The sequence below is a fragment of the Halyomorpha halys genome, unplaced genomic scaffold, assembly GCF_000696795.3.
Source record: "Halyomorpha halys isolate HHAL.00 unplaced genomic scaffold, Hhal_1.1 Scaffold625.1, whole genome shotgun sequence".
NCBI classification, from domain to species: Eukaryota; Metazoa; Arthropoda; class Insecta; order Hemiptera; family Pentatomidae; genus Halyomorpha; species Halyomorpha halys.
In genome coordinates, this window is record NW_027114461.1 from 402,971 (window position 1) to 414,731 (window position 11,761).

The window sequence follows — 11,761 nt, forward strand, 5'->3', positions numbered from 1 at the left end:
TTTAAAAAGTTATTTTCAGAAGAGTAATTAAAATTCTCTTATGAAACTTAAGGGTTCTAACACATATTTTCAAATAATTGAAATATTATTTAAATTTTTATATAACTAAATTTTTTTTTAACATACTGTGGTAAATAATAGAAATGGTTCCAAATAAATTCCTTGATCAGAACTACTTGTGAAATGTAATAGCAAATGAGTAATGTATTTAATCACAATAAGTTACAATATAGTTAGAGAAATGATTTATGTAATAAATACCCATAATTTATTTAAATTGAGAGTGAGGAAATCAATGTTGAGCTCTTTGAGGGCTCTGAATATGGTTTGGCAATTCTTATCTGATTCAAAAAAGATAAGGACTTCTTGCATGTTGGGGCATAGACAACTTACCTGATATGGTTCAGTATTTTCTTAGATCTGGCTGGCTGTAAGGTCAGAGCCCCTAATTAAAACATGGTCATAGGCTGGGGTTGAGCTGTTGTTGGTCTCTGTAGGTCTCCAAGGATGATGAAGCCATCTTACTCTCCTAAAAAATGCTGATCAATTGTTGGAAAGTAGTTCAGTTCTTATTAGTCCTGCCAATTTCACTATTATGATATTTAACTTTTCAAGTACAAGATAAGGACATCTTGTTCAATGCGATCCTAATATTAACATTTTATACAATACCTTTTGGTATTTTAGGGTGGGTCAAGGGGTCTTTGCCGGTGGCAATGTGGATCAGACTGCAGAGCCCGATCCCCTCCCTCGGCTCTGTGCATCAATCAAATGGATATAGCCTTGCCACCGCCCAGGTCTTATTAAAGGGATAATCTTGAGTTGACATATTTTTTCCAGCATATATGCACCCTGGCCTCCTAGGGTATAATATACACTGTCCTATAGTCTGTTCAGAGCAGACCATATGCCTTTGCAAATTTGGATTTTATATATGGATCACCCGTCTTAACAAAGCTTAGGATCTATGATACGATCTCGTCCAAAAGTGAGGAATCATGTCCTAGCCAATGCATCATATGATTTGATGTGCAGTCTCATCATCCTTTCTGCAAAACCTGCAGATTGGTAATTCTATTAGTCTTGTTTTTAGTCCTGTCACCCACCATAAGGTAATGTTGTACATGTGAAGAAGTGTATCACTTCTTTGTGTACAAGAAGATTTTAGGAACATCTTTGACTGCTCTTGGCTCCGGGTATTCCTATAAATTAGCGCAAACTTGCCTCCCTAAAATCGCTTTAATGCTTTTTGAATGAATCGCTAATGAAATCGCTTTTTATGGCTTGGACTAACACTGCATATAGGATTGCGTGTAAAGAGGACATTCTCAGATCTCTTTCTGGAGAGGCAATCTGCCCTCTTATTGCCTTCAATTCCCTTGTGACCAGGCCCTCATTCAACCCGCATCTTGTTGGCTAAAGAAAGTTCAGATTAATCTTGCACTCTTCCACCGATTTGGAGCAAATTATATAATTACTCAGTTTATAAATAGCTGCCTGACTATCAGTAAAAAGACATAAGCCTTCAATCCATTAAATATATGTGTGGGTGGTGTTTTACTCAGCTACCGAGGTAAGCTGCAGCTCTATGATAGCGTTTCTAGGCCTCTTGAGCATGGTCTCATTTAAGATCTATCAGAGAAAAGGAGTTCTGGTACCTAGAACCTGGCACGGTAGAATAGAATAAACCAAATGATAGCTATACAAATTTGAATTTTTAGGCGTAGTGAGAGGTGCGGCGGCATTACAAGGGATTAGAACCTGTGTCTTCTGGAACGTGACTGATTGGTGAGGTTCCTATCCAGCGTAACACCAACGTAAAGGATGACGGTGGAGATTGACTTAATTTTCACACAATTTTTTTTTCTGTACCCTCCATTAATAAGGAAATAGGGAATTAAAGTATAAGGAATATGTTAGTAGAAGATGGTATCCTTTTTCTACCATCGGTATTTTAAGGGTTACTTAACTTGTACATTGTAGGTGCACAATCAATTTTCACACAATAATTTCAAACTAATTTAAAAGACAGAGCATTCCACAGGTAATAAGTTTTCAAAACTTACAGTTACCGAAGAGTGCTTTCGCACGATCTTTATAATGTGGTTACTGTTTTATTCATAGTGGTTGTAGGAATTACCGACGTTTAGAAACATAATGTAGGTCTTCATCAGGCCTGTTATAATGAATGGAGATGTAAACAATGGACCATGTCCATCACGTCCCAATAGTCCATGTTGGTATTCATCGTAACATCCCTGAGTAAACCTACATTATGGGTAGGAATATACTCTGACAAAACATAAATGTCAATTTTCCAAAATAGCTTTCTCTAAAGTACATTCAGATTTAAATCTACAAAGATAAAATCCGTAATTCCTGTAAAAATAAAATAAAATTTAGATACCGGATTATATTCATTTCATTCGCAAAAAAGTGACAACCTGCTCGACTTTACTCAGTCCAAGAACCCAAGAGGACAAAAAAAGAAATCATTTCACTCCAATAATTAATTTTTTTTAAACAAAATTATATATAGTTTAGAGTCAACTTTGATGGTCCTGCCAACCATAATTGAGGGGAATAAAAAATTACGGCAGTTCCAAAAAAAACAAAAAAACTTTCCGAGTTACTTTAAGAAAAAAAAATAGGTCAGTATTTACTAAGGCTATGTAACGGATAGAGTAAATGTACTTGAAAAATAGGTATTGAACAATTGCAGATCACGCTCACCGGTAGATCTTTTTTTTTTTTAAGGAAAAAAATCAACATTTTCTCTCACTTTTCATTCAGCGCTCAATATCTTCAAAGCTCCTATCGTAAGAAAAAGATTATTGTCACGTTGTTTAAGGTAGAGTAAATTTAGTGAAATTTGATTTCTTATAGAGAGAGAGCTCTTTATGTTCAAAAGTCTTTCCAAACTACAAATGAACATTTTTGAACTTGGAGAAGTTTGTCGGGGGGTGCGGTCAGCAAAGAACAACATAAATAAACAAAACCATATTTATTTTTTTATGCCGATGTTTTGACCTGAGTTTCAGGTCTTCATCAGGGCTATTACAATTACAATAGCCCTGATGAAGACCTGAAACTCAGGTCGAAACGTCAGCATAAAATAAATAAATATGGTTTTGTTTATTTATGTTGTTCTTTGCTGACCGCATCCCCCGACAAACTTCTCCAAGCATTGATCTACGGTCAACTATCTACACCTCATTATGAACATTTTTAAAATTTATTTTGGTAAATATCATAGGAACTTCCATTCCTATGAAGATCAACACCATAAATTACTTTGTCAAGAAGGCTGATTATGATCAATTAGTTCTCACTCCAATTGAAGATGTGAGGTAAACTACAACAGAAGGTCTCGACCACGAGTGTACTGATCAATTGTCATTATCATCGATTATTGTCACTCCTTGCTTCCTATGGAGATGGTTCTCTGAGGCGGAAATTCATAATTTTTTTTTTTTAATTTTCAAACCTCTTTATTGTTTTTAATGGACAATTTACTTATAATACATGAACATATACACATTTATTTACATTGGATCTTTGTTTGCCGTATGGCACTATAAGACATGTTACAAGGTCCGCTGAAGACGGCTTAACAGTGGCGGCATGATAGCCGTGGGTTAACAAAGAATGGGGAGGGGCCGTTCCGGCTGGTGGCCGGAAATTCACAATAAAGTCTACCAATTTTTTATTAGTTCTCTCTCAAGGTTATTAAACGAGATACGCAACGGGTATATAATACATTACCTTTTAGTGGATCAGAAGATTCTTTATTGATTCAAATAATATTACTACATATGTGAAAATAATGTAGATACAAGAAATAGTACAAATATTAATATACGGCGTTTGCCTGATGACAGTAGTAGTTTACGTGTTAGCTGGTAGGTTGCGTCAAACCGCCCACGGCGGCTGTAGTAATTACATTATAGACTAGCAGGTAGTGGTTTCGCTACAAATTTATACTACATTTAACTAGTTCCAATTTGAGTTTTAATATAAATTTATACGTCAAATAAGTTCCTGAGATCAATTTTTTTAGAAAACCAAACAATAAAAAATCAAAATTTTGTAAAAATCCTGCGAAGACAATTATTATAGTGCCTTAAACTTTAATTCGAATTCTGATAGACATCTGAACGTCTACTAGCTCCATGATATTTGCAAAAATTTGATTTCATATGAGGTAAGAACGAAAAGGTATGAATTGACTAGAATTTCGAGATTTTTGAATTGTTTAAAAAAAAATCAATACCTCACGAGCATAAAAATAATAATTATTTTGCCTTGAATATTTTTTAAAATTTTGCTTTTTCCCTAAAATATTTTGATCAAGACCTAGTTTGAAAATTAGAACCTCCTGATTTGCGTGTTCTTGGACGCACTTTTAACGTGAAGTGTAGATTGTTCTAAACATTTCTGTGAAAAATTATTGTGATATGAAATTAACAATTATGAATTTTTTTGTAAACTATGTTACAATTGCATCTATGTTCAGTAAAGCAAAGAAAAAGTCTTTATTCATATATTTTTGAAAACCATTAAAGTCATCATAATGACATTTTACATGGTTAAGGATGTAATGGAAGAAATAAAAAAATTAAAAAAAACATTAAAATTTGGAACCATGATTTTGTAGCGACATCGCTCTAACTGCCGTTAGAACCATTATGGGTCGATATGACGCGACCTACCTGCCGAGACGTAAACCAATTTAGAAGTCAGCCAATCTATCGCATCATATAAATTTGTAAATACTTACAACTTAACTTATGTATTATATTGTTTTATTCATAAATGTATGACTAGATTAAGATAAATGAAGTTTATAACAGAATCTTCTGGTCCACTAAAAGCTAACGTCTGAAGACGAATACTTCTCAGCAGTCTCTGTCGAGCGAATAACTTTAGGACCTGTATCCCCCCGTACGATCGTAAGCGAAATACCTTACGGAGTGGTGTCCGTCCCGCGGGGTTTTACGGTGCATTTCCGTAAAACCTGCCTATCCTGTCAGTTCACCTTCTGTCCAGCTTACTTTACCCATATGAGCATGTATTATCGATGTCTTCCGTTTCGGAAACTCACTCTTAATTTTGTGCCAAGACTAATACACAATACATAAACAGATTTCATGACCTTGATGGTACGATATGAACAAACATCCTGTATTGTTTGATCTTAAGAGTCCCAAATCATGACATGGTGATGATGTTAGGGAAATAAATCAACACAATAGTTAAATAAGTATTTTATTTTTGCTATTTTATATACTTTTTCATTACAATATATTTGGAATAATAAACTGAGGAACGTACATTTTGGTTAACATTTGGTTCTTTGTGGTGATGGACATTTTGGTTGACATTTGGTTTTTGTCATAGTTCACTTCCAATAGCTGAATTTAAATAATCTTTATACTTTTCTCTAACATTATATGCATTCATTCTAACATAATCTGTCAGTATCGGCAATTTTTCCAAGATTCCAACAGGAAACTCATCATCTTCATAAACTTCATAATTGTAGCTATTTTCATCGTATTTTTTAATGAAGTTATGCAGTATACAAGTTGTTAAAATTATATAATCAACATTATGCGGAGCAACTCGAATTTTTCTGTTATAAATTTGAAATTTTTGGGATAAAATTCCAAAAGCATCATCAACAACCTTTCTGGCTTGACATAAATGATAATTGTAGATCCTTTTAGAATTATCCAAACTTTGCTGAGGATAAGGTCGCATTAGATATGTTTTTAAAGGAAACGCTTCGTCTGCAACAAAAACAAACGGGACTTCAGTCGATGTATTTGGTAACGGTGCATTTCGTGGTATAGATAATGTATTCTGTTCAATGGCTTTAAACAAATTCGAACTGGCAAAAGTACCTCCATCACTTTTCTGGCCATATGCACCTACATCAACCGCTATAAAGTTGTGGTGTGCATCAACGAGGCCAAAAAGCGCAACTGAATATGTCTTCTTTTTATTGGAAATCGACGATACAGAATTCGAGAGAGATTGTATCGTGATGAGTTTGCCATCCAAAGCACCTAAGCAATTTGGGAAATTCCACATTTCGTAAAAATCGTTAGCTATGGATTTCCATACGTTTTCAGTAGGTCTCGGTAACATTGTACTCATTAAATTCTCACATATTACCTTGCAAGTTTCCATAACAATGCTGTAAACTGTGCTGATTCCCATGCGGTAGCTCAATGAAATCGTTTGAAACGTATCCCCTGTTGCTAAATATCTAAAACAGTAAAAAAAATAATTATACATAATACTAATTAGTATATCAATAAATAAAATAATTGTATTTTTAATTTTATATAATACCTGGGTAATATTTTTATTAATATTATCTGATATAATCAGTAAAACTTTCTTAAATATATTTTTTACAAGATGTTATTTGTATTATGCTTGTCAGTAATTGACTGCTTTACTAATGTGCATGGCGTACGGGGGTAAGGCGGCTGTAGCAGCCACTAATTGCAAGTACCCCAACCAGTCCAAGAGCCTAAGAGGAGAATCCGCCACTTCTCCATGTAAATCTTTTTCTTTTGACACCTCATTCGTCAAAATCCTTCGCTCATGAGGACCGGAACAGAGATTGATACTACCGTACTATATATAGGGTGTCCCATAAATGAGTTGTCATATTGTTGGAGCAAATTAAGAGGAATAAAAAAGCCCATATAACCCATGGTCCGATTCTCAAAGGTATGGGATAAAATTCAAATTTTGTGTTTTTAGCAGTTATCTATACTTTATTATAAATTTTTTTTCCCGGTTGGCTCTACAGACTTTGTAGATCTTTGGCCGCCCGAACCAGCCTATCTTGGATTGCTGTTTTCAAGTTTACTGCATTCAGCTCTTCCGTATATTTGTTGATTCTGTCTGTCCATCTGGTTTTCGGCACCATAGGTGATCTCTTGCCTACAATACTGGCATTCATTGTTGTGTAGAAACGTCCTACCCATCTTAACCCCCTTGCCTTCATGTCACCAGATACTGACTGACCGGTCTCTGCAAGCAGTTCACAGTTAGTTTCTCTCCTCTATGTGTTTAGGCTCTGATTTAGTTGCATTAAATAAATTAAATCATAAGTTTTATCTTTAGAAATAATTTCAAAATTGTACAATTTTAGTATATAAACCGTTCATCACCCACAATACCCTGACAATTAAAAGTGTAATAAACAAATATTTCATTTTCTGTTTAACGTTTTTTACGTTGTTTTGGCACCGACTGATATTGAACAGATGTTGCCATCTGGTCATATCACGTAGGTTGTACTTTCTGAATAAATAAATAAAAACCTACTGATCATAGGAGTTAAGGGGGAGGGCGAGGCTCTGAGCCGGGGTCCTTGGTGTAAAGCAGCGTTGCCGATTCATGTATTTTACCCAATTTTACGGCACGTTTCAGCTTAAAAGGTAATTTTCCATGATCAGGGATTTGGGTGCATAGAGTGCAGTTTCTTACTTGTCTTGATATAATGAGGTGCAGATAGTTGACCGTAGATTAATAATTGGAGAAGATGGGAGGGGGAAGGAGGTGGTGCGGTCAGCAAAATTAACATTAACAAAAAATTATTTATTTATGCCGAAATTTCGACCTGAGTGTCAGGTTTTCATCAGGGAGCTTGTAGCAGGGAATCCTAGCTAAAACTGTTTTACTGTGGATGCTGCCATGATTGTAACTATTAAATAGTTACACCATGGTAGTGGCTAATACTTTTGCCGTAATAACGGAAACTGTACGATAGTTCACTTGACAGTTGCTTTACTGGCTAATGCCAGTACTATCAACTATCACGCCAGAGATAGTGCAACAGTACCATCATGACAGTAATAATGATGCAGTCACAGTTATAACGATTTCCCAATAGTATTTTTTTGTCGGGAGAATCGGTAGCACTGGTGTAAAGATGGCACTGCCCGTCAGCCTTTATCTCGAATTACATAACAATTGTCGATTATCACATAAATGTCTTGATCAAAACACGAATTTTCGAGAATGGCTAAATATAAATTCATTTTAACAATGAATATTCATTGTTTATGAACCAAATTGATGAAAAAGTATTTAGTACATTTGATATGCAGATCATATTTTCGATTATATGGACAGGTTTTCAGATAATCACAGATTTTTCTTTACTTCAACATACGTCTGAGCTCCGAGGGCGTGCTCAACCTTCCCCACTTTTGTTTCCCTGTATTCCACTAATGGCAAAGGATATTAAAAAAATCATAAAGGACAAGGACCGTTTAAACACAGAAGTATATTCTGATTAAAAGAGATGTAATACAAACCTTAAACAAACCGCTAAGCGTTCTTTGGGTATAATTGCTTTCCTCAAATGGGTGTCCTGCTTCTTTAAATGCATTTCCACCTTCTTAAGCAGTAAATTGAAAGTCCCTTCAGACATTCTAAAGTACTGGAAAAACTTGGTTTCATCGTCTACTAATTCCTTAAATAATGTAGCAAACTCACCCTCGATATCTCTTTTCTTCCATGCGTCACAAACCCATTTCCTTTTGCCTCTATTGACTTTGATCTCAGCTTCATGTTCCTCATCCAAAGCTATGGCAATAATCATTAACTCTTGATCTGTAAATGTTGCCATCCCAAATATCACTGAAACGGGACGGATGGGTGTGAGTACATGTCACTGAACCGTCACCGATACCCTGAGACTGACCTGATTAGTGTGAATCGACCGTAAGGTGTCCGTCAAATCAGAATTTAATATTGTATTTAAGTTTATTTATTTAAAGAAAAGGTGTTATAAATTTCTTGATTTTTTTAAAAACCAAACTGTTTATAATAAATTCACTGGTAATTTATACTAATTAAAAAAATTTGAACTAATAGGTCTATGAGAAGAGGAACACTGCTGCGCTCCCGAGGTCGGGAAGAGAATCAAGGAGCCCAAGGGGGGTAATTCCGCCATTACACCTTTCCTTCGGTAGGGGGATGGAACTGAAAAAGTTATCGTTATTATTTAGATGAAGGTATTTAGTGTAGGAATCTCTCGGTATTGGTTTTAATTTTAACCCCATTTGCTTTCGCGCCTTTTGCGAGAAATGGAAAATCAAAGTTCAGAAGAAGTAATTCCGGACATGACCGATCCTTTGCCGAACAAAACCGAAGGAAACGAAAATCAAAATTCGGAGTCTTGTAGATCTCTTTCTACTGTTGATGGTGTTTCTGTTCCTACTACTGTACCTGTTGCATCTTTAATTAACGTTTCTGCTGGTGGTACTTATAACGTCATTACACCAGAACAATTACAGGTAAGGATTTTTTTTTAAAATTTACTATATAACTCTCGGTTGTAATCAGACTATTATCAAATTGAGATATCAATGAAAATACCAACTTGTAAAGATGGTTTAAAACCATTATTTCAGATTCTGATTTAGTTGTCAATGTATTAATCCTTTTTAAAATTGGAATCTGTGTTGTGTTAAATTATGTCAATTTGTTATTTGTGATAATCATTTATTTACTTTTTTTTATTTCAATAATTTTGATATCTAAGTAATAATTATTGCTTTATTGTTGTATTTTTCACTTATGCTTGATTAAGTCCTTATCATACCACTCTTGTTCCTTTCTGCTTCTCTAAATTAGTCAGTTCGAAAAATATTACCAACCTTATATCTAATTTCATTGTTTAATTTTTATTACATAATTCGATTCATCATCGATTAAATAACCTTTTTGGTGACATCAAGACAGCTTCAATACATGTTTCTAATATAAATAGAGAAGTAATGATTTATATCTCGACAACATTTCTATGAGATTATTTTTGTTGATACCTATAAAAATTAATCAATAATAGTGTGAAACTATTTACTTTATTTATTTTTTTTTTATTCTGTTTAACTATTTCTTTTTTAAAAGCTATTTTTGTTCAGTATAAGAAGCCCAATTTCACAGTGATAGGTACAGCTTCCGCAGCCCTACCATCGTATGAACTTTGACATTTGCTGTCATAATAGTAGTTATTGTTTGCCTTATAATTGATTGCACTATCAAATATTACTCTGGCGGACATTACTAATTCACCCATTTAGACACACTTTGATAGTGCACTGTTGCACCTTATAATATCTTAACTTTAATGAGATGTTAATAACGTTAACTTAAACCTTTATATGTGTACCTTATAAATTTATATGTTTATTGCCTATGGTGATAGTTGTTTGTTGTTTTTGATCATCAGTGTCTACGATTCATTCATAAGGTTGAACTGCCTGTGAGCTCAGGTTCATTGTCAGGGTGTATATAAGCACTATCACATTTTCTTGCTATTGTGATAGTGTTAGTATAGATATCTGTAACGTGAAAATGGACCTTAAACACTTTTTCCTAGATTACTAAAACTAACCATTCTGTGCCTAATAATATTTCTAGATTTTCCTTGTTATTAATATTGGTTAGGAAAACAATTAAAAGGTAATCGTACACAAGTGTTACTCTTTAAGTTGTGTACTCACTTATATTCTTGTGGTTTATAACCTACATTATTATTTTTAACAATAAGTTTTAATTTAGATAACAGTTGTCAATCTTTACTAGTTATGCTTGCTTAATAAGGGTGGCCAAAGTCCTAACAAATCCGTTTCAGTTGACTTTAGGCCTCGATTGCATAAATGGATGACCTAGAATGAAAACTTTTTTTTTTAAATTAAATAATTTTTACACATGAATAGATGGATAAGTTCATAACTCACCATACTTGTGTCAAAAAAAAAATATATAGTCTTACGCTCTAATGACGAAGGATCAAACCTTATTTCTTTTTCAGTAGCCATAATATTTAAGTTTTTTTTTTATACAAAGTTTTCATTTTAGGCCAGTGAAATACGAATCCCTTTATGGTTTCAAGTTATAACTGATGACGATGGTCCTTCTTTTTATCATTGTCATGCTGAGTGACAGTTCTGTATCAGTACCATGTATTTACTAGTTTTCTATTTTTAAATAAATAATTATTGATCACCTAGTTTTTCATTTTTAATAAGTTTTAAATTTACTGATAAAAACTTGATCTTAGCAGCATAAGCAGCATAGAAATCTTCTTAGATGCATTTTATTTTTTTATTTGTGGAATGGGTGATTTTTTCATGGAACATAATTTGAAATATTCTACAGTCTCTTCCAAAGCAATAAAAAAAAAAAATGTATAAGCTTTCAATTTACACTTAAGTACATTAAAAAATGTTTTATTGAATACTGAAGTTAAGATGCATTTGAATGTAAAAACGTTACTCCAAGACAGTCATGGCAATGAGAATTAAAGTACTTCTGACTAGTAAAACATTACAATCAAATTAATTTATCATGCTGATGAGAAGGAAATGTTTCCAGATATAATATTATAACAAACATGATTTTTTTTTTTTTTAGATTACTAGCTCTGGGAGCTTAAGGCCAATTTTATGTGTGGATAACAGTTGTATATGTGACAATCATCCTGACAAAGAAGATGATTCAGGACAACGCACAGCTCAGTGGTTTCGAAGTGAGGTATTGTAGTATTGTTTATAACATGTTGGTTTATATTTTTAGATGTTTATAGTTTTGGTATTTTCATTTAAAATAATCAGTTCTGGAGACTGTTTTTTTTTTTTTTTTTTTTTTTCGATTTTTTCAATAAAAGAGTATTGTTTATAATAATTATTATCTGTGGAATAGTACCATTGTTTGTGGTGTT

At 33.6% G+C, this 11,761-nt stretch overlaps 2 protein-coding genes across 2 annotated transcripts in view; one reads left to right on the forward strand and one right to left on the reverse strand.

Annotated features, from left to right (window-relative positions):
* Window positions 1-5,254: 5,254 nt before the first annotated feature.
* Window positions 5,255-8,722, reverse strand: LOC106684877 (uncharacterized). The gene is made up of 2 exons (XM_014427185.2): window positions 8,346-8,722; window positions 5,255-6,274 (listed from the first exon to the last, which is right to left on the reverse strand). Exons 1-2 carry the CDS (start codon window positions 8,657-8,659, stop codon window positions 5,395-5,397), a joined length of 1,194 nt encoding a protein of 397 aa, XP_014282671.1. The 5' UTR covers window positions 8,660-8,722; the 3' UTR covers window positions 5,255-5,394.
* Window positions 8,723-8,933: 211 nt separating this feature from the next.
* Window positions 8,934-11,761, forward strand: part of LOC106692002 (deformed epidermal autoregulatory factor 1) — a gene marked incomplete in the record, with an annotated part of 26,555 nt that continues 23,727 nt past the window's right edge. The window contains 2 exon segments of the mRNA XM_067051645.1: window positions 8,934-9,329; window positions 11,455-11,574. Coding sequence (XP_066907746.1) covers window positions 9,120-9,329; window positions 11,455-11,574 — 330 coding nt within the window.